Source organism: Ranitomeya variabilis, chromosome 5, assembly GCF_051348905.1.
Source record: "Ranitomeya variabilis isolate aRanVar5 chromosome 5, aRanVar5.hap1, whole genome shotgun sequence".
Classification (NCBI taxonomy): domain Eukaryota; kingdom Metazoa; phylum Chordata; class Amphibia; order Anura; family Dendrobatidae; genus Ranitomeya; species Ranitomeya variabilis.
In genome coordinates, this window is record NC_135236.1 from 167,325,911 (window position 1) to 167,349,968 (window position 24,058).

At 42.3% G+C, this 24,058-nt stretch overlaps 1 protein-coding gene across 3 annotated transcripts in view; it reads right to left on the reverse strand.

Moving 5' to 3' along the window:
* Nucleotides 1-14,519: 14,519 nt before the first annotated feature.
* The window catches only part of TICRR (TOPBP1 interacting checkpoint and replication regulator), a 162,649-nt gene continuing 153,110 nt past the window's right edge, over nucleotides 14,520-24,058 (reverse strand). For all 3 annotated transcript variants that reach the window (XM_077263474.1, XM_077263473.1, XM_077263472.1), the window contains exon 22: nucleotides 14,520-15,126. In XM_077263474.1, the coding sequence (XP_077119589.1) occupies nucleotides 14,984-15,126 (143 nt within the window). In that variant the 3' untranslated portion in view covers nucleotides 14,520-14,983. The remainder of the gene's footprint in view (nucleotides 15,127-24,058) is intronic.

Consider the following 24,058-nt stretch of genomic DNA (forward strand, 5'->3'; position numbering starts at 1 on the left):
ACTGACCGCATAGTTCCCTTTCCTATCCTCTGTCTTTCTAGAGAAGATTCGGCCTCCTTTGCTAAAATCTGTTTCATTCCTTTGTTTGTCACTTCCCTCTTAACTCACAGTTAATATTTGTGGGGGTCTACCTTTACTTTGGGGAATTTCTCTGAGGCAAGGTAGGCTGCTATTTCTATCTTTAGGGGTAGTTAGCTCTTAGGCTGTGAAGAGGCGTCTAGGGAGTGTTAGGTACGCTCCACGGCTATTTCTAGTGTGTTTGATAGGATTAGGGATTGCGGTCAGTAGAGTTACCACTTCCTCAGAGCTTGTCCCAGGTTTTCTGTTTTAACCATCAGTTCACTTCGGGTGCTCCTAACCACCAGGTCATAACACATCTCCCCAGTGCCTTTACCTGACATGCAGCCCCATATCATCAATGACTGTGGAAATTTGCATGTTCTCTTCAGGCAGTCATCTTTATAAATCTCATTGGAACGGCACCAAACAAAAGTTCCAGCATCATCACCTTGCCCAATACAGATTCGTGATTCTTCACTGAATATGACTTTCATCCAGTCATCCACAGTCCACAATTGCTTTTCCTTAGCCCATTGTAACCTTGGTTTTTTTCTGTTTAGGTGTTAATGATGGCTTTCGTTTAGCTTTTCTGTATGTAAATCCCATTTCCTTTAGGCGATTTCTTATAGTTAGGTCACAGACGTTGACTCCAGTTTCCACCCATTCGTTCCTCCACTTGTTTTGTTGTGCATTTCCTGTTTTGGAGACATATTGCTTTAAGTTTCCGGTCTTGACGCTTTGAAGCCTTCCTTGGCCTACCAGTATGTTTGCCTTTAACAACCTTCCCATGTTGTTTATATTTGGTCCAGATTTTAGACACAACTGACTGAACAACCAACATCTTTTGCAACATTGCGTGAAGATTTAAATTTTTGCCGCCTCAGCTGCATGATTTTCGGCTGCTGGACAGCCTGAATATATGTGGGGATTCGCTAACAAACAGGCATTTCGCACATGTATTCAGACTGTCCAGCAGCTGCAAATCAAGCAGCTGAGGCAACGAATACTAAATCTCCGAGCACGCCAAAACACTCGGTGGACACCCGGGAAAACCCAAGCAACGAGTATACTCGCTCATCACTAGTAGGAAGTTATAAGGGTTAAAAGTTGACCAGCAATTTCTCATTTTTAAAATAATAAGATCGATTCGCACTTAAACCTCTTGTTCTACTATGAGAACGTATAGAATCTCCACATGGTTTGATTTTTGGTAGGGTTTTTTTTTTTTTTTAACGGTAGGGGCAATGATGTTTTTCCCAGATTGCTTGCTTTTTTTTTTTATACGCGAACCTAGGGACTGTAGGAATCTACTCGCCTAGGATTTTATCATCTTTTAATATGTCCCAATTTTTTTTTACTATTTTGGATAAAATGTAGGAATTGGAGTTGGACGGCAATTCTAACTAATGCTTGCACCTTTACATGCTGATTCTTTATGTGAACTGTGACATATGGGACATTAACTAACTAACATCCACTTTTGGCAGTTCATTGACTGTTACTAACTTTGGGACTATTTACGGCATGCTATCTCTGAGTCTTTTAACCTTATGTGGATAACTTACTGCACTCTGCATATAATCATTTAATTTATTTATTTATACATTACCACCCTGGTTGCTACTTCTAAAGGTCCACAAGTTTAGTCTAACCATGTTGTGTTTCTAAACGTTCTCCTAGTAGGTCAAGAGGTTTAAGCGCAAATCTATCTTATTATTTTAATCACTTCAAAGTGACAATTGTGTGGCAATTGTCTTTTTTTTTGCTGCTAGACCCTTGTGCATATCAGTGCCACTGTATTTAGCCAAATTTCTCATTTTTCAAACAAAATTTACAAAACCATTTTTTTTTTTAGAGACCACATCCCATTTGAAGTGACTTTGAGGGGCCTATATGACAGAAAATATCCAACAACGACACTATTCTAAAAACGGCACCCCTCAAGGTGTTCAAAACCACATTCAGGAAGTTTTTTAACCCTTCAGGTGCTTCATAGGAACTGAAGCAATGTGGAAAGAAAAAATGAATATTTAACTTTTAACCCACAAAATTTTACTTTAGACCCAATTTTTTTAATATATTTACAAGGGTCACAGGAGAAAATGGACCACAACATTTTTCATGCAATTTATCTTAAGCCCCAAATTTTGCATTTTCACAAAGGTAACAGGAGAAACGGCACAGTACAATTTGTTGTACAATTTCTCCTGAGTATGCGGATACCCAACATATAGAGGAAAACTACTTTTTGTGCACATGGCAGGGCTCTGAAGGGAAGGATCACCATTTCACTTTTGAATGCAAAATTTGGTATAGTTAGCAAACTCCATAGAAAAACAAAATGGAGCAACCAACAGCTAACCAGGTTGGGAAATTCCCAGAATAGCAGTGCGGTGCACGGAGAGTTCAGGCTGGTTTCCTGAGTAAATGAACAGTGAAAAAAAAAGGGAAAATCCAGCAACTGCAAAAGCCATATAAAACATCACATTTATTAGTGGATTTAAAACATGAAAAGGAAAAATTTAAAAAATTGATTAGAGCTAGTGTAGCTGAAAACGCGTCGACCGTTATGTTTTTATTTTCCTTTTCATGTTTTAAATCTAATAAATGTGATGTTTTATGACTTTTGCGATTGCTAAGTGGAAAAAATGGGAAAATCCAGCAAACTCCATGTCAGGTTTGGAAACTAAACACCGGAAATCCAACACAAGTGATGCCATTTTGGAAGCTAGACCCCTCAAGGAATTTATCTAGACATCTGGCGAGTACTTTGATCCCTCAGAAGTTTATAACGTTGATTTGCGAAAATGAAAAAATACATTTTCCCGCAAAAATGTCCTAAATTTTTCATTTTCACAAAAGTAACAAGAGCAAAGTGGACCCTACAATTTGTTGTACAATTTCTCCTAAATTCTTGGATACCCTATATGTGGTTGAAAACTACTTTTGAAGCACAGTACTAAACTCAGAAGGTAAGAAGCGCCATATTGGAGATCAGATATTGCTGGAGTGGTTTGAGGGTCTTATGTCACATTGGCAGAGTCCCTAAGGTATCAAATCAGCAGAAACCCCTCATAAGTCCTTTTACAAACTATACCTCTCAATGAATTCATCTAGTGGTTCAGTGAGCATGTTGACACCACATGTGCCTCACAGAAATGTATACCATTGGGTGGTAAAGAAAGAATAATTACATTTTTACAGCTAAAATGTTGTTGTAGCCCCAAACAATTCAATTTTAAAAAGGCTAGTAGGAAAAAATGGAACTCTCAGTTTGTTGCGCAATTTCTCATGATTACAAACAATACCCTACATGTAATCGGCAACTACTTTTGAGGCACAGTGCAAAACTCAGGTGAAGGAGCACCATAATTTAGTGCAGATTTTACTGTTATGGTTTGTAGGTACCATGGCTCACTGGGAGAATCCATGAGGTACCAGTACACAAACAGCATTGGGCAGTCATGAAAAAAATATTACATTTTTACCCCCCAAATTTTGCTTTAGTCCCTGATTTTACATTTTCATAAGGAAAAATGGGTAAAAATAGCACCAAAATTTGTCCCACAATTTCTGCTGAACATAGAAATACCCTATATGTGGCTGTACAGTACTATTTATCCACATGCTGAATCTTGGGAGGGACGGAGTGCTATTTGAGATTTTCCCAGAATAGTTTACAGACTCTTTATACAGAGCCCCTAAGTCCTAGAAGAGCCGAATCCCCCAAGTTACCCCATTTTGGAAAGTATACCCCTTTGAGAAATTATTATGAAACCTCTGGGGGATCCTTTCACTATAATGAGGCAGCAGAGTTAGGCTGAAGTCACACTAGAGAGGAATACGGACGTATGAGAGGTGCAAAAACAACACATTGCACACGGACCGATGTTTCTCTATGGGACAGCTCCTATCTGCTGTATATTTCTTGGCCGTATTTTACAAGCTGAGAAAATTGCAGCATGCTGCGTTTGTCAGCATATTGCGCAAAAAGTCCACCAATGACTGTCTATGGGGGCGAGAAAAATACGGATGACACACGGACCATGCATGTGACTTGCGAGAAATACGCACCGGTGTTCTATAGAAAAGCTGGCAATTCAGTGCGGTGTACAGTAAAATCATACTGACAGGTTAGAATAGAATAGATAGAATAAATGTCTACACATAGAATAGGTATATACCTCAGCACCGGAGCCCGCATCTAATACAGGGACACTGGAGATATTGGGTTAATCTGCACCTAAATACCATTACAATGCTGCATGGGTACCTTGCTGAAAGTCTTAGTTACTTACCGTTAATGGTATTGTTCGGAGACCATGACAGCACCAATGAGAGAGGATCCGCTCTTCAGGAACAGGAAATCTACAGATACAAAAGGGCGGCACCTCTCCCACGCATCAGTTGGATTACAGAGCTCTAGAGGACCACCAAGGTTAATGGCAAATTATGTACAATACTCTAACGACTGACTATTTCTCACAAGTGAACCATATAAGATTAAGAAGTGCACATCCAAAGTGAAAAAAGGGAGGGAATCTAAGGGTGCTGCCATGGGCTCCAAAAAATACCGTTAACAGTACGTAACAGACTTTATTTGGTTGCCCATGACAGCACCAACGAGAGAATTACAGAGAAGTATTAACTACTTAGGGAGGGATTACAGCCTGCAGTACCCTTATACTGAAGGAGAGGTCTGAAGAAGCACCCAAGTCTAACTTATAATAGGGTTGGGGAGGAAAGAAGGAAGGAGTATTTCCTGTGACCTGTGAAAACTGGTAGCTAACTTAGGCAAGTTGGCTGGCTCCGGCCTAAGTACTACCCTATCATCTTGGAACTGTGTATATGGCGGGAGTCTAGATAGCGCATGGATGTCACTTACCCTCCGCACTGATGTTAATGCCACCAGGAAGGCTACCTTAAGGGAGAGTATCTTCACAGAGGCTGATGAAATGGGCTCAAAAGGGGCTTCCCTCATGACCGTGAGTACTAAGTTTAAATCCCACAGCATGAACCTTTCTCTACGTATGGGCCTGGGCCTACCTACTGCTTTAACAAACCTGCTGACCCAGGAGTTACTAGCGATATCGCAACAAAATAGGGCCCCCAGCGCTGACACTTGTACCTTAAGGGTACTGGTGGAAAGACCCATGTCTAGACCTTTCTGAAGAAACTCCAAGATTTGAGCTATTGGAACCCCCTCCTTGGCTCTAAATTCTGTGGTATATAAAAATCTTTTCCAGGTCCTAGCATAGATCCTGGTTGTAATCTCCTTTCTACTTTTAAGAAGGGTAGTTATCAAGTTTGGGGAAAAGCCTCTATCCCTCAGTAATGTCCTTTCAAACTCCACGCCGTCAGATGGAAACCCGCCACCTGTTTATGGTAAACTAGGCCCTGGGAGAGGAGATCCAGAACCTCCGGCAGCACCCATGGATCGGACACAGACATGGTCCGGAGACATGAGAACCATGCCCTCCTGGGCCAAAAAGGGGTGATCACTATTACTCTTGCTTTGTCCTTCCCGATTTTCCTCACCACTAGATGTAGCAGAAATAAGGGGGAAAGGCATAAGCCAGACTGAAGTCCCACTTTATCAGGAAGGCATCTACTGCCAGTGGGCCTTCTCTGGGATCCAGAGAACAGAATTGTCTCACTTTCCTATTCCTCCTTGTAGCAAAGAGGTCTATGTCAGGCCGACACCACCTCCACACAATCTGGTCAAAGATGGTATTCTTTAGTGACCATTTCCTCTGCCTTAGCAGGTTGCGGTTTAAAATGTCTGCTCTGGCATTGTCTTTTGCTTTTATGTGTAGTGCTGTCAAAGATAGAAAATGCTGTTCTGCTAACTGGAATAGATGTTCTGTTGCTTCCAATCGAGGTCTGGAACGAGTCCCACCTTGGTGGTTGATATAGGCCACTGCCACCTAAATTTTTGGAAAGGACTCTCACGTGATGACCCTGCAGATATACAAGGAGTCTTTTAACTGCCAGTTCTACTGCTGTTAATTCCTTCAGGTTAGAAGAACCCTCTATCTCATGGTGATCCCATAGACCCTGGACCATGACTTCACCCATATGAACCCCTCCCAATCAAAAGAGCTTGTGTCCATGGTGGCTACACGGGTTATGTTATTCTCCCAAGGAATCCCCCTGGACAGGTTACCACGGTCTAGCCACCATCTAAGGGATTTTATAGAAGCCCAGGGCTTCTATCATTCAATAAGAAGTCTCTTTGCAAAGTTCTTGTATAAAACTGTGGCCACTGGACCGCAGGGATGCAAGATGATAGGGAACCCAACAGGGACATGGCCTTTCTGAGGGACATGGTAAGGTTGTTAAAAGCCTTCAGAACCTGTTGACGAAGACGAAACAACTTGTCGGGTGGCAGACGACAGTCCTGTTTTCCGGAGTCCAAAATTAGGCCCAAAAACTGCTGCACTCTCAAGGGCAATAACCGCGATTTTTCATTATTCAGTAGCCACCCCAAGCGTTCAAGAACGGACATTGCCCTCTCTAACTGAAATAGACAATGGTCTGCTGATCTACCTATAATAAGGAAGTCATCTAGGTAGGGAATGATGAGGATGTTGGATTCACGTAGGTAGGACATAACTTCAGCTAAAATTTTGTAAATACACGAGGAGCAACAGCAAGGCCAAAGGGAAGGGCCTTAAACTGGAAGTGACGGACTGAACCTCCCATGGAAATTGCCACTTTAAGGAAACGCTGATGAGCTACATGAATGGGTACATGATAGCAAGCATCCCTTAGATCTAATACTACCATAAAACAGTTTTCAAACATCAATTTTATTGCTGAACCAATTGATTCCATCTTAAAGGGACGTATTATCAGAAATGTATTGAGGGCTTTAAGATTAATGATGGTTCTGAAGGAACCGTCCGTCTTACGAACCAAAATTAGTGGGGAGTAGAATCCTCCACCTTTCTCTGCCTCTGGAATCTCTATCAGGACCTCTTTATGACATAGCTCACGGATCGCTGGCTCCAGGGCAATCTGCTCTGAGGAAGAAGACCGGAAGGGAGTAATCCTGAACTTATCCTGTGGGATACAAGGAAATTCTAACTGGAGTCCCAATGATATCAGACTCAGAATCCAATTACTATTAGAGATTTGTGACCAGGCTGGGTAGAAGGCCTCTAGCCTACCCCCCACGGGCACCGATAGTCATTGGGATGGCTTCTTATGCTCCCGTGAAGAGCCTCCAAACATAAACCACGTACCTTTTCTCTTTCTTTCATCCCACTTAACTTGTTCCCTGGAAGGTCTCCTACGATTGAACCTTCTCCTACTGAAAGGATGTCTGTAGGAAGGCGTCGGTAAGCTGGGGAACTTATCATCCCCTGCTTTCTCTAAAAGCTCATCTAGGACTTGACCAAAAAGGTACTCTCCCTCACATGGGATGGAGCAGAGTCTGGACATGGCCTGGGTATACTCGGCCAGCATTTTAACCATAATGCCCTCTGAGCCACGTTGGACAGTCCTGCTGCCCTAGTTGCCATCCTTACAGAGTCTGCTGAGGCGTCAGCTAGGAAAGCTGCAGCCCCCTGAATTATTGGTAAGGCATTCAAGATAAACTCCCGCAGGTCTCCTTTCCTTCAACTGAGACTCCAGTTGATCCAGCCAGACCATCATGGACCTAGCTGTACAAGTGGAGGACACTGCCGGCCTCAGGTAGCCAGCTTACATTTCCCATGCCCCTTTACGGAAAGTTTCCGCTTTTTTGTCTAGAGGGTCCTTCAAGGAACCCTGGTCCTCAAAAGGTAGGGAACATTTTTTTGAAGCCTTAGCCACTGCCGCATCAAGCTTTGGGGCCTTATCCCATCTATTCACCATGGGATCCTCAAAGGGATACCTTCGTTAAAATGCCGGAGGGAAGGAGCCCCTTTTTTCCACCGTTTTCCATTCTCGATTGACCGGGCTCTGACTTTTACTATTCAGCGGAAAGGACCTGGGCTTCCTTGGATCCAATCCACCAAACATTAAGTCCTGCACAGAATGCTCCGGCCTGGAATCTGCCACCCCCATAGTGGACCTGACCGCTTTTATCAATTTGTTCATGCGGTCTAAGGGAATGCAGAAACAGCCAGAGTCCTCCTCTGAAGAAGAAGGAGAAGGCCCCGAGGAATATTTATCCCTCCTAAGGCCAGCAGAGGAATCTGAATCAGTAAAACTTGCTCTACTTCCACTCCCCTTCCTCTTGGAACTCTCTCCCTGAGATAGGGACTTTGAGGACTCCTTCACCTCCATCCTAATAATCTCCCTCAGGCTTGTGGTGAAGTCAGGAGGTTTTTTCCGCTACCTGTAGGAAGGGGAAACATGAGGCACTGCTGCTGTACACCGTGTGCTGTACACAAGGCTGACAATCTTTTCGGGTAAGAGTCTGGCTGGGAGGATCTGCAGAGGGCACATTCCTTGTGTAGATTATCATCTCTAGAGGACTAGTAAACCTCCTGCCAGGTAGTCCTCCATATTTATGAGTTCTGTATAACTCCGCCCCCACCACTGATTGTGCATATGCAGAAATCTGCCAGTGTACAGAAAAAGTTGCCAATCATTGGTGGGGGCGGGATTATATAGAGCTCAGAATTTAGGGAACTGCTAGCTGTGAAGCAGATAAATCAAGGATTTTATCATAATGACAGCAAACAGCTCAGTAAATAGCACATCGTTGGAATCAGGGTCTCTGCCACTACATCATTCTGCTCTCAGAAGCAAAAACCTGTTGACCGATTCCCTTTAACAGTGGATGCAATTCAAAAATAGGTAATCAGATAAAGATATGATGAAACAATTCTTACAGATTTTTTAAAGAGATATAGAGATTTGTGGGATTTATTCTATCAAGAGTATGGATCTTAGAGTAAGTTGTAAATGTTCAGGGCAGACATATCAAAATGTAAAAAAAGAAAGTATTTAATTAGTAAGCCTCTAAACAAATAGCCACACTGCCCCCTAGTGGCATACAAAATACCTGCTGTTTTAAAGTAACAAGACTGCAATTCATGGCATCTACAGTGGTTAATCTAGGAAAAAAAATGTATGTAATATATCCCCAAAAAATGCATGGATTAAGAACAGAACAATCTTTCAGAATAGAATATAGAGAAGTTTTCAGGACTGGCAGGCTGGCTCCAAAAGGAAACCCCAACTATGTCTGCAATCCAGAGGTTTCAAATTGCTTGGCGTCTCTGACCTGGAACAGTCAGTGCAAAATCTGGATACAGAATTTCAGAAATGGTCTTGGCTAAATAAGAGTGTGTGTTTCCCTCACAACGTACATCTGTAACACTGGTCCTTAATATATGCAAAGAGAAAAGTGTGATAGATGGAAGCGCTCCAGTCCACAAAGATGAATTCATACCTAGACCAGACCACAGAGTACTTCAAGCCTCCTAGAAAATATTTGGCCAAAGGGCTCAAGAAAGCGCTTTTACAAGGCCTATTACTGGCATTACCATAGACTCAGACATGACCTGTACATTTATATCAAACTTCCAGATCTACTCGACTAGCAATGAAACACTGCACACGGTTACGTCTCTTCTGCTGACAGGGAAAAGGAAGACAAAATATACAGAATTATGCCCTCCTATAGGGTCCAGCTGTACAAACGGCAGCAGCTCTTTACAGCTCCGTGGGGTGATGTAACAAATATGGACACTTTCCATTTAAACAACTGTAAAATATAAAAAATTACTAATTATTTTATAATGATTAGACTTCGAACACTTATTGAGGTATTTAATAGGTTATCAAGGATTAGAAACTCAGGAAAGTAACACCATTCTATATTGTAGAAAAAAAAAAAAAAAAAAAAGGGCATAGCCAATATTTAAAAAACTAAAGAAAAAGCCTTGGGACTTAATTATACACCTACAATTACCCAAGCACAAAACACATGGCCAAATAAAAATAAAAAATATATTTCATTACTAGTACAGTCTCTGGAACAGCTCGGTATGCAAAATAGTAGAGTGGTCAACTAGTAGCCTACAGGATGTGATCGCAGAACAGTGCCCACAGGGCAAATTCCCAGCAGATTATATTGTATTAAAGGGTTTGGCCACTACTGGACAACCCCTTAACTCCCATAGCCCCCCCCCCCCCCCCACATATACAGATACACCCCTTTGAAAAGTAAGATTTTAATCCCACATGACACAAGAACATTAATCTTGACCATATTCCCAACTCCATTAGATGAAGTTCAACCACAAACTTGGCAGAAACCTCCCACCATGCTTCACTGTTGTCAGCATTCATCAGCGAATAAACTGTTTGAACCTGTTGCTGTTGCTAGTTCCTATATTTTTCATGCATACAGTAGTTGAGTCATTTGGTGGGGTTTCAATTTCAAAGGCATAGCTTTGACTGCAATTCCTCCACGAAGACCATTTCTGGTCTGGTGTGGCCCGACTTCTTCAAACAATAGATGGGTGTAGCTGGGAACCAATAGGTTGCTGCCATTTCTGAGACGATGTCACTGCAGCACATCTGATTTTGAAGGGAAGTATAAAGTATGACATCTGCTGAACCAAGTTTCCTTGTTCGCCCACGTGTATGGTCTTCAATGTTGCCCATTTTATCGATTCTTCTTCAAAAGAGCTTTAACAGTGCATCCTAAAACTCCAGATTGCTTTAAAAATCTTTGTAAGGAAGACATTTCTGATGCATCTTGTTGATTGACTCAGTCATTCCATGGTGTATGACCTATGACATGAAACGGTCTTTTACAACCTCGCCTTTGTAGCAGAGTTTGACTGTTCTTCGCCCAGTTTTAATCCTCTAACAGCTGTTTGTGTTAATTACTGTTTCAACCTTTATATACAAATGTTGATCATTATCACCAACTTGGTATAATTGACTGTAGTCCTACAAAATCCCTGACTTTGGGTAATTGTACCTAGAATTGATGCTGTTTTGAAGGCAAATTGATATTATTGATTTAGATTTTTCTTTTTGTTCATTCACTTTACATTTTGGTAATAAATAAAAACTATTACAACTTATAGTTTTTAAAATATTCTAACTTTTCCACAATTCACAAATTTTGCAAAGTACAGTATATGAACCTCTTCCGTTACAGATGGCGAACAGAAATGGCATTAGTGAAGAGGAAAAACAAACAAAAAACCTCAGGAGATCATGCAAACCAAAAACAACAAAATGCATTTACGAAAAAGGTGCCTAAAACATGTAGATTACAGACAGATTGACGACTGATCGTTTCCAGCTCCTAGGTTGATGTCAAATAAAATGTTGTTTGTGCCGACCTTGAATGTATTGAACCATGTACCTCTGCTCTGTATGGTGTTAAGGCTGCATTAAACCGTATAGGAGAACTATAACAGTGTTTCTCAACTCCAGTCCTCAAGACCCACCAACAGGTCATGTTTTCAGCATTTCCTTACTACTGCATAGGTGATGGAATTAATGCTTGAGCAGGTGATGAAATTGTCACCTGTGCAATACTAAGGAAATCCTGAAAACATGACCTGTTGGAGGGTCTTGAGTTGAGAAACACTGCACTATAAGAACATACCAACTCCTGGCCAGGGGCTGAAGCTTATGATAAGAGTATACAGATGAAATAGCAGGATCTCACAGAGGAACTTACCACACGAAAGGCACTAAAGGATGCAAGTTAATTATACCGTATGTAGGGGGCTTGTGAAATTCTACATCTGCAGGATATCTATCCATTCATCTCCCCTCAGGGCTCTGGCTAGGAACTTCCTGTGCTTGGCCGATGCAAGTTCTTGGTTCCTTTTGAGTTGTGTAAAAAAAAAAAAAAAAAAAATCAGATAGCTGACATACGCATGTTCTGTGTGCAGTTTGTTTATTTTCTTGCTTTTCTTATTAGCTTAGATTGGCAAGTCTCGTCCGATATACATGGCCACTCGCAGTATGCGGAGATTCTTTCCTTAGCCCAATCACAGCTGAGTAAAAACTTGCAGTTCAGCACTGGCTCATAGAATAACATTGGTCAGAGTGAAATGCAATTTTTTTTCTGCATTGCACTCATCCGCTTTATACGTCAATGTTAACAAACCCTTATGTTAAGATTATACAGAAGAAACAGCAGGGGCTCACGTCCGATACCGGAGGTAACACAGGAAGTCCAGTGCTTCCTCCAACGTTGCGGATTCCATCATTAAACGCCTTTGGAGACTTGTTCGGAGTCTTGATAGGCTTTCAGCAGCAGCCACTCCTGACCTGCGCTGCACTCCACGAGACCCAGTAGCTCTCCACAGCGGTGACATCAGTAACACTCGGTCACCGAGTCACGTTTTTTTGCCTGTTTTTTTCTATTATTATTACTGGGTCAGTAATGAAGGGGGGGGGGGGGGGGGGGGATGTCTGATCGACACCTCTCCATTAGTGATGAGCGCGTATACTCTTTGCCCGGGTTTTCCGGAGCACGCTCGGGTGATCTCCGAGTATTGGTTAGTGTGACTTTTGACAAATCACAGCAGACATCAACCCAAAGCCCCACTGCAATTGGTAAGAGGTGGGCAAAGCGCCAGAATTGGTGCATCTAATCTGAGGGCCAGTATTTTTAGGCTGGTAAGGGCCCAATAACCAGGGACCTTCCCTGCCTTATAATTTCATCTGCTTTATCTTCCCTGGTTTCATAAAATGTTACTTCATTTATTTGGTTAAATAAGCCTAAAAAAACCCCCTATAAAATAAACTCCACGTGAAAGGCACTAAAGGGTGCAAGATTATAATATGTAGAGGGCTTGGGAATCTGCAGGATATCTATATCTAATATCTTTATAGAAGATTGATTTATTAGTTTTGTAAACTAGCTTTAAAGCACGACTCAAGTGGTTTTATTTTTTACAGCGCCGTAGTGGTGCCTTAAAAGTAAGCCCCCTACCCCGTTCTTTCACTCACCTTCTGGTGACTTCACCTTTTACTGTCGCTGCACCAGTCTCGTGACGCCATCTTGTGCCTGTAAGTTCTGACCGGCCGCAAGTCAGAAGTTACATCACAAGAGATCAATGTAACTCAAAGAACCAGGGTCTCCTAGATTTGTATTGAAAAGTGACCTCCGATGGACTCCATGAAACACTAGAGCTGCCCGCAGGTCACAATTCGCCGGAGACCGACACTGAAGGTGGCAGCAGGGAATTACATTTAAAACACCACTCTGACGGTGCAATTAGAAAAAAGAAAATGCACACTCGCATGACATATGGAATGACATACGCAAGACCCTCGTCTAACTTTTCAGGATGAATTCAGCTTTATGCAAATTTTCAGCTGCGTTTTCCAGTACCAGCAAAGTCTGAGATTAGAAAAATCTCATGCACACAGCTTGATTTTTTGTCATCAGTATCTTGTGCTTTCCTTGTTTTTTTGCACAATGGATATTGTCACTTTCAGCGTTTTTCACCCATTGAAATTAATAGGTGGTGAAAAAACGCAGAAAAATCCCGCAAAATAGGACTTATTTTTCTTCAACACTAAACCTTATCAGGATGCACAAGAGACATCTAGCATGCCAAAAATCAAAGCAAAAAATACACCCAAAAAATGCAAGGAAAACATGCTTTTTTCTGTATCTTTCCTGCAGAGAGATCAGGTTTTGCTGCAGAAAAAAAGGCTGAAAAAAATGCCTATTATGAACTTACCCTAAAGAACTCTGCATTTTTGATACAACATATGATATAAGTAATGGGATTCTCAACAGCAAAGTATTACACCAAATCATCAACAAACCCTCCAGACACTCCATATCTTTTAAACAATGTCAGACTTGAGAACCGTAATAGCTTGTCTATGTACCTCAGAACCAGATGTCACAATCTCAGACATATTTACCAGGATGTGTCCATGATGACGATCGCTCCACCTGTCCGCTGGTTTGATGGTGATGTCGCCATCAGAGACATTTTTGAGTTTTTGCATGAAAGAGGTTTTAGTGATCACCTTGGGGGATTTGCACACATCTTTCAGAGATAAATAGATATATTAAAGAACATCTTCAAGCGCCTAGAACAACATGTATGGAAAAAAAGAAAAAATGATTCTGGCTCGATTTTGAATTGGTCAACATAGCCTAACAATCTATAGTTTTTTTTAATTTTATTGGTCTTTCATAAATAGTTTGTTTCTGCACAATCCAGTGTCTTGCCTGATGCCATATGCCCAATTTCTGACCCACTCTCTATTGCAGTGTATTATAGTACCATTTTCATGGTTCGGCAGCATCACCTGAAAAAGCAAAGCCAGTTCCAACTCTGTTTTATGTCTCAGCCCTCAATATTCTCCCAAATAAGGGATCATAAGTAGAGCCATAAAAGTGTTATGATAACTGTGTGACCAAAAGTTGTTTTTTCATTATCAGTAACAGTGTATGTGACAGCAACATTACAAAATCAGCATTTTTCCACATTTACTCGATATAGAAGGAGAAGACAGCATTATTGAAATGATAGTTTATTGTTACAAAAGTACCTTGTTAAAAGTATTTTCATCCCAAAAGGGTACTGTTACCATATGAACACTGCTTTATACAACCTACAGATTTGACAAAAAACACAACAGAAAAGTCCACATACATACACACACATACATATATACAAGTACTCAGTAAACGCTATGGTTTAAAAAAGTGTAAACAGAAGAGAAAGAAGCCTCTGCAAAAAGGAGGGCGTTATTCCTGAGCATTAGATTGCATTCTTGTATGATGACTGGTCATGTGCAGGTTAACTTCCAGTGAGTTCTGGCACCATATACCTGGCCCTCTGAGTGATCATTTGGTCAGTAGCCATTGCATACTCATGGCCAACCTATCTACCTAGTCTAACCTCTGAAGTCCCCCATTTTATGACTTAATGCCCACTATTAAATAACGCTGAAGATTTACTGGGAAAATAAATGCATGTCAAGTTATGAGCTTTTTCCTTGTATATGCTCGGCTGACGGGACGCTTTGCAGATACTTGGCTGAAAGGAGAAGAGTCCTCCATGTTGATAGAGAGATAGTCTGGTGTTTTAACTTCTGGGGTACTATTTTGGGAGTCACAATCTGTAGAAACAAAACAAATATGATACAGAGTTAGAATTAAAGAAGCTGGAAAGACAAGGGGTACAATGTGAAAAAACATGCAGAAAAAGAGGTCTTCCCATAGTGTGGGAAGGCTCTCCAGGCCCCAATCTCAAATACTGGCACTCCCAAATCTTGGTACAACTGCGAAGCCAAGCCACTCCCAGGCTAGACTTCATAGGAGACCAACACTTATATGACACTGTAGTATTGAAGTTTACAAATCAAGTGATCAAAGGTTCAAGTCCCTGAAAGATCTAAAAAAAATAAAAGCAAAAAATAACATTTTTAAAAAAATTTAATCACACTATTTTCTCCAGCTTAAAAATACAACAATACAATTTAGTATTGTAACATCTGTAAACGTCCAATCAATATACAAACGTAATTTGTCAGGGTGAGCAGACTTTAATTATACCAATTTGGGGTACATGCAAAAGCTTGGTTCACTTTTTATTGAATTTTTACGAAGGTGAGATTTGAAAAAAATATTCTGGTAATTTTTTTCTCTTTAGAAGGTGTTCACCATATGGATTAATTAATTAGTTATATATTTTGATGTATCTGACTTTTACTTGAACCAGTGATCATCTAATAGCTTGTACTATAAATGGGAAAAGTATCGATCTCCAATGGAGTTCACAACCTGCGCTACACATCAGTATCAAAATACAATGATTGAGGCTTTCAGCAAACCCTCAGCCACCATAGAAACCCACTGGTGACCTACTATTATATGAAGGGAGGCCATGGGAGAAAGTGTGTGAGACATAGCAACTGCTCCATTTAACCCCTTCCCGACCTTTGACGCCACGTAGGCGTCATGAAAGTCGGTGCCAATCCGACCCATGACGCCTATGTGGCGTCATGGAATGATCGCGTCCCTGCAGTTAGGGTGAAAGGGTTAACTCCAATTTCACCCGATCTGCAGGGACAGGGGGAGTGGTACTTCAGCCCAGGGGGGGTGGCTTCACCCCCTCGTGGCTACGATCGCTCTGATTGGCTGTTGAAAGTGAAACAGCCAATCAGAGCGATTTGTAATATTTCACTATGAAAACTGGTGAAATATTACAATCCAGCGATGGCCGATGCTGCAATATCATCGGCCATGGCTGGAAACACTGGTCTGCACCCCCCCACCGCCACCTCCCCAGTCCTCCATCCTGTGCTCCGCTCCCCTCCGTCCTCCTGTCCGCTCCCTCGTCCTCCTGTCCGCTCCCCCCCCTCATACTTACCGAGCTTCCCGGTGTCCGTCCGTCTTCTCCACGGGCGCCGCCATCTTCCAAAATGGCGAGCGCATGCGCAGTGCGCCCGCCGAATCTGCCGGCCGATTCGTTCCAGCTACATTTTGATCACTGTGATAAAACCTATCACAGTGATCAAAATAAAAAAAAATAGTAAATGACCCCCCCCTTTATCACCCCCATACGTAGGGACAATAATAAAATAAAGAAAATATTTTTTTTTTCCACTAGGGTTAGAACTAGGGTAAGAACTAGGGGTAGGGTTAGGGTTAGAACTAGGGTTAGCGTTAGAATTAGGCTATGTGCACACGGTGCGGATTTGGCTGCGGATTCGTAGCAGTGTTCCATCAGGTTTACAGTACCTTCCGCTGTGCCCATGGCGCGGAAAATACAGCGCGGAAATGCTGCGTTGTATTTTCCGCAGCATGTTAATTCTTTGTGCGGATTCCGCAGCGTTTTACACCTGTTCCTCAATAGGAATCCGCAGGTGAAATCTGCATAAAAAACACTGGAAATCCGTGGTAAATCCGCAGGTAAAACGCAGTGCCTTTTACCTGCGGATTTTTCAAAAATGGTGCGGAAAAATCTCACACGAATCCGCAACGTGGGCACATAGCCTTAGGGTTGGAATTAGAGTTAGGGTTGGGATTAGGGCTAGGGTTGGAAATAGGGTTAAGAATAGGCTTGTCGTTAGGGTTATGGTTAGGGGTGTGTTGGGGTTAAAGTTGTGGTTAGGGTTGGGGTTAGAGTTAGGGTTGTGGTTAGAAGTGTGTTGGGGTTAGGGTTGTGATTAGGGTTATGGCTAGAGTTGGGATTAGGGTTAGGGGTGTGTTGGGGTTAGTGTTGGAGTTAGAATTGAGGGGTTTCCACTGTTTAGGCACATCAGGGGTCTCCAAACGCAACATGGCGCCACTATTGATTCCAGCCAATCTTGCGTTCAAAAAGTCAAATGGTGCTCCCTCCCTTCCGAGCCCTGACGTGCACCCAAACAGTGGTTTACCCCCACATATGGGGTACCAGCATACTCAGGACAAACTGGGCAACAACTATTGGGGTCCAATTTCTCCTGTTACCCTTGCGAAAATAAAAAATTGCTTGCTAATACATAATTTTTGAGGAAAAAAATTATTTTTTATTTTCACGGCTCTGCGTTATAAACTTCTGTGAAGCACTTGGGGGTTCAAAGTGCTCACCACACATCTAGATAAGTTTCTTGGGGGGTCTAGTTTCCAAAATAGGGTCACTTTGGGGGGGGTTTCTACTGTTTAGGCACATCAGGGGCTCCGCAAACGCAACATGGCACCCATAGACCATTCCATCAAAGTCTGCATTTCAAAACGTCACTACTTCCTTTCCGAGCCCCGACGTGTGCCCAAGCAGTGGTTTACCCCCACATATGGGGTATCAGTGTACTCAAGACAAACTGGGTAACAACTATTGGGGTCCAATTTCTCCTGTTACCCTTGTGAAAATAAAAAATTGCTTGCTAAAACATCATTTTTGAGGAAAGAAAAATGATTTTTTATTTTCACGGCTCTGCGTTATAAACTTCTGTGAAGCACTTGGGGGTTCAAAGTGCTCACCACACATCTAGATAAGTTCCTTTGGGGGTCTAGTTTCCAAAATGGGGTCATTTGTGGGGAGTTTCTACTGTTTAGGCACATCAGGGGGCTCTGCAAACGCAACGTGACGCCCGCAGAGCATTCCATCAAAGTCTGCATTTCAAAACGTCACTACTTCTCTTCCGAACCCCGACGTGTGCCCAAACAGTGGTTCACCCCCACATATGGGGTATCAGCGTACTCAGGAGAAACTGGACAACAACTTTTGGGGTCCAATTTCTCCTGTTACCCTTGGGAAAATAAAAAATTTGTGAGCTAAAAAATCATTCTTGAGAAAAGAAAAATTATTTTTTATTTTCATGGCTCTGCGTTATAAACGTCTGTGAAGCACGTGGGGGTTCAAAGTGCTCACCACACATCTAGATTAGTTCCTTGGGAGGTCTAGTTTCCAAAATGGGGTCACTTGTGGGGGAGCTCCAATGTTTAGGCACACAGGGGCTCTCCAAACGTGACATGGTGTCCGCTAATGATTGGAGCTAATTTTCCATTCAAAAAGCCAAATGGCGTGCCTTCCCTTCCGAGCCCTGCCGTGCACCCAAACAGTGGTTTACCCCCACATATGGGGTATTATCGTACTCAGGACAAACTGGACAACAACATTTGTGGTCCAATTTCTCCTGTTACCCTTGGGAAAATAAAAAATTCCAGGCTAAAAATCATTTTTGAGGAAAGAAAAATTATTTTTTATTTTCACGGCTCTGCGTTATAAACGTCTGTGAAGCACGTGGGGGTTCAAAGTGCTCACCACACATCTAGATTAGTTCCTTGGGAGGTCTAGTTTCCAAAATGGGGTCACTTGTGGGGGAGCTCCAATGTTTAGGCACACAGGGGCTCTCCAAACGCGACATGGTGTCCGCCAACGATTAGAGCTAATTTTCCATTCAAAAAGTCAAATGGCGCGCCTTCCCTTCCGAGCCTTGCCGTGCACCCAAACAGTGGTTTACCCCCACATATGAGATATCGGCATACTCAGGAGAAATTGCCCAACAAATTTTAGGATCCATTTTATCCTGTTGCCCATGTGAAAATGAAAAAATTTATATGTGGGGTTTACCCCCACATATGAGGTATCATTGTACTCAGGACAAATTGGACAACAACGTTCTTGGTCCAGTTTCTCCTTTTACCCTTGGGAAAATAAAAAAATTGTTGCAAAAATTTCATTTTTGTGACTAAAAAGTTAAATGTTCATTTTTTCCTTCCATGTTGCTTCTGCTGCTGGGAAACACCTGAAGGGTTAATAAACTTCTTTAATGTGGTTTTGAGCACCTTGAGGGGTGCAGTTTTTAGAATGGTGTCACTTTTGGGTATTTTCAGCTATATAGAACCCTCAAACTGACTTCAAATGTGAGGTGGTCCCTTAAAAAAAAAATGGTTTTGTAAATTTTGTTGTAAAAATGAGAAATCACTGGTCAAATTTTAACCCTTGCAACTTCCTAGCAAAAAAAAAAATTTGTTTCCAAAATTGTGCTGATGTTAAGTAGACATGTGGGAAATGTTATTTATTAACTATTTTGTGTCACATAACTCTCTGGTTTAACAGAATAAAAATTAAAAATGTGAAAATTGCAAAATTTTCAAAATTTTCGTTTTTTTTCACAAATAAACTCAGAAATTATCGACCTAAATTTACCACTAACATGAAGCCCAATAAGTCACGAAAAAACAATCTCAGAACCGCTAGGATCCGTTGAAGCGTTCCTGAGTTATTACCTCAAAGGGACACTGGTCAGAATTGCAAAAAACGGCCAGGTCATTAAGATCAAAATAGGCTGGGTCATGAAGGGGTTAAATGCCGCAGTCAGTGATTGCCACAGCCACGGCTGTTTAACGCCGGGCAACATAGCCGGCCTCTACAACATATGGGGGGAGCCCAGCTCATGAGACTCTTTATACTTACACCACCTCATCCTCAAGTTGTGGTATATACCGTACATGAACTGGGGCAGCTCTGCATGGTGAGACACAGCCATTACACAATACACAGCAGGGGAACAGTTGTAAAGATCATCTCAGAAAGGGAACATTTTTTTTTTTTTTAAATCACATCCAATTGTAAAAGAGGGATTTTTGGCACTCACTGTAAAATCTCTTTCTTGGAGCATTCATGGGAAGGGGGGGAGGGGGAGGAGAACACAGGTAACCATGGGTGTACTGAGTGTGAGACCACAGTCAAGGCCTGCTTGGTGAAAACCCAGGATGGAAGCAAGGTAAAAAGACATAGGGACAGAACAGTTGTCTTCACTCCACCAAAAAAAAGGCCTGATCTGAATGACCTGATGGGAAAAAACAGCCTCCTTCAGGACTGCAGCCTCAACGGCCATGTCATTAAGGTCAGAGACTGAACTCTGGTGGAAGAGGGGGCCTTGTGAGAGAAGATCTAACATAGTAACAGTTATTAAGGTTGAAGGAAGACTTTAAAGGGAACCTGTCACCACGTTTTTGGAAGATGGGATAAAAATAGCGTTAAATAGGGGCAGAGGTGGGCGTTACATTAGTGTGTGTGTTATGCGTTTATTACCCACCTAAGTTGCCGAAATAACTTTGCAAAGTCTCCGTTTTCGCCTGTCAATCAGGCTGGTCAGGTCGCATGGGCGTTGTCTTCCCCCAGATTTGGCGTAGTTTTCCGTTGGTGGCGTAGTGGTGTGCGCATGCCCAAAGTCCGGAATCCTCTTCCAGGGGATTTAAAAAAGCGCGGTGTTCGTTATTGCATTGGTGATCGGTGGGCGCGGCCATCTTCCTTTGGCCGCGCGTGCGCAGAAGCGGCGCTCTGCTGGCCGCGGCTTCAGGAAAATGGCCGCCGCGATATCCATCTGCGCACGCGCGGCATCCCGCGGCCATTTTCCTGAAGCCGCGGCCAGCAGAGCGCCGCTTCTGCGCACGCGCGGCCAAAGGAAGATGGCCGCGCCCACCGATCACCAATGCAATAACGAACACCGCGCTATTTTAAATCCCCTGGAAGAGGATTCCGGACTTTGGGCATGCGCACACCACTACGCCACCAACGGAAAACTACGCCAAATCTGGGTGAAGACACCACGCCCATGTGACCTGACCAGCCTGATTGACAGGCGAAAACGGAGACTTTGCAAAGTTATTTCGGCAACTTAGGTGGGTAATAAACGCATAACACACACACTAATGTAACGCCCACCTCTGCCCCTATTTAACGCTATTTTTATCCCATCTTCCAAAAACGTGGTGACAGGTTCCCTTTAAGTCCATCTAGTTCAACCCATATCCTAACCTAACATGCCCTAACATGTTGATCCAGAGGAAGGCAAAAAAAAAAAACCATGCGGCAAAGAGTAAGCTCCACACTGGGGGAAAAAAATTCCTTCCCAACACCACATACGGCAATCAGACTAATTCCCTGGATCAACGCCCTAACAAGGAATCTAGTATATATAACCTGTAACATTATACTTTTCAAGAAAGGCATCCAGTCCCCTCTTAAATTTAAGTAATGAATCACTCATTACAACATCATATGGCAGAGAGTTCCATAGTCTCACTGCTCTTACAGTAAAGAATCCGCGTCTGTTATGCTTAAACCTTCTTTCCTCCAGACGTAGAGGATGCCCCCTTGTCCCTGTCTCATGTCTACGATTAAAAAGATCATCAGAAAGGTCTTTGTACTGTCCCCTCATATATTTATACAATAACATAAGATCACCCCTTAGCCTTCGTTTTTCCAAACTAAATAGCCCCAAGTGTAATAATCTATCTTGGTATTGCAGACCCCCCAGTCCTCTAATAACCTTGGTCGCTCTTCTCTGCACCCGCTCCAGTTCAGCTATGTCTTTCTTATACACCGGAGACCAGAACTGTGCACAGTATTCTAAGTGTGGTCGAACTAGTGACTTGTATAGAGGCAAAATTATGTTCTCCTCATGAGCATCTATGCCTCTTTTAATGCATCTCATTATTTTATTTGCCTTTGTAGCAGCTGCCTGACACTGGCCACTGAATATGAGTTTGTCATCCACCCATACACCCAGGTCCTTTTCATTGACGGTTTTACCCAGAGTTTTAGAATTAAGCACATAATTATACATCTTATTACTTCTACCCAAGTGCATGACCTTACATTTATCCCCATTAAAGCTCATTTGCCATTTATCAGCCCAAGCTTCTAGTCCATCCCTGAGCCAGCTCTTAACCCACTTACACATATTTTCCTCTATCCCCATTATTCTCATTTTATGTATCAACAAATTTTGAAAAGTCCATATACACTACGTCCACTGGGCTCCCTTGGTCCAGTCCGGAACTTACCTCTTCATAGAAGCTGATCAAATTAGTCTGACAGGAACGGTCCCTAGTAAACCCGTGCTGATACTGGGTCATGAGGTTATTCCTCTTCAGATACTCCAGCATAGCATCCCTTAGAACGCCCTCCAGGTTTTTACCCACAGTAGTGGTTAAGCTTACTGGTCTATAATTTCCGAGTTCAGTTTTTGTCCCCTTTTTGAATATTGGCACCACATTTGCTATACGCCAGTCCAGTGGTACAGACCCTATTATGGACTCTTTATAGATTAAAAATAATGGTCTATCAATGACTGTACTTAATTCCTGCAGTACTCTGGGGTGTATCCCATCCGGGCCCAGAGATTTGTCAATTTTAGTGATTTTTAGATGCCGACGTAACTCCTGCTGGGTTAAGCAGGTGACATTTAGGCCATGTGCACACGTTCAGTATTTTTCGAGTTTTTTTCGCGGTTTTTCACTATAAAAATGTGATAAAAACGCGAAAAAAAACGCTAACATATGCCTCCTATTATTAACAGTGTATTCCGCATTGCAGAAAAAAAAGCAACATGTTCATTAAAAATGCGGAATTGCGGTGATTCCGCACACCTAGGAGTGCATTGATCTGCTTACATCCCGCACGGGGCTGTGCACACCATGCGGGAAGTAAGCAGATTATATGCGGTTGGTACCCAGGGTGGAGGAGAGGAGACTCTCCTCCACGGACTGGGCACCATATAATTGGTCAAAAAAAAAAAGAATTAAAATAAAAAATAGTCATATACTCACCTTCGATGGCCCCCGGAGTGTTCCCGCCTCTCACCGCTGCATGCTGTCGCTTCGGTTCCTATAGATGGTGTGGGTCAGGACCTGCGATGACGTCGCTGTCTTGTGATTGGTCATGTGACCGCTCACGTGACCGCGACGTCATCGAAGGTCCTGAACCACACCATCTATAGGAATGGACGCCGCTGAGGATATCGGCTGTCTGCAGAGGGTGAGTATAACCATTTTTTAATTTTTTTTATTATTTTTAAACATTCTATCTTTTACTATAGATGCTGCATAAGCAGCATCTATAGTAAAAAGTTGGTCACACTTGTCAAACACTATGTTTGACAAGTGTGACCAACCTGTCAGTCAGTTTTCCAAGCGATGCTACAGATCGCTTGAAAAACTTAGCATTCTGCAAGCTAATTACGCTTGCAAAATGCTAAAAAAGACGCGAAAAAAACGGGAAAAAAAACGCAAAAAAAAAAATGCGGATTTCTTGCAGAAAATTTCCGGTTTTCTTCAGGAAATTTCTGCAAGAAATCCTGACGTGTGCACATACCCTCAATGGGGAATTTTTGTTATCACTAGTCATTTTGTCTGCCATGGAATTTTCTTGTGTAAATACTGATGAAAAAAGTCATTTAGCATATTGGCTTTTTCCTCATCCACCATTTCACCCAGACTATTTTTAAGGGGGCCAACACTATCATTTTTTAGTTTCTTATTATTTACGTAGTTAAAGAATATTTTGGGATTATTTTTACTCTCTCTAGCAATGAGTCTCTCTGTCTCAATCTTTGCTGCCTTGATTTGCTTTTTACAGAATTTATTTAATTTTTTGTATTTATTTAATGCCTCATCACTACCTACTTCCTTTAATTCTCTAAATGCTGTCACTTATTGTGCCCCTTACAGCTCTATTTAGCCATATTGGTTTCCTCCTGTTTCTAGTATGTTTATTCCCATACAGTATATACTGTGCACAGGTCCTATCCAGGATGCTTATAAACGTCTCCCATT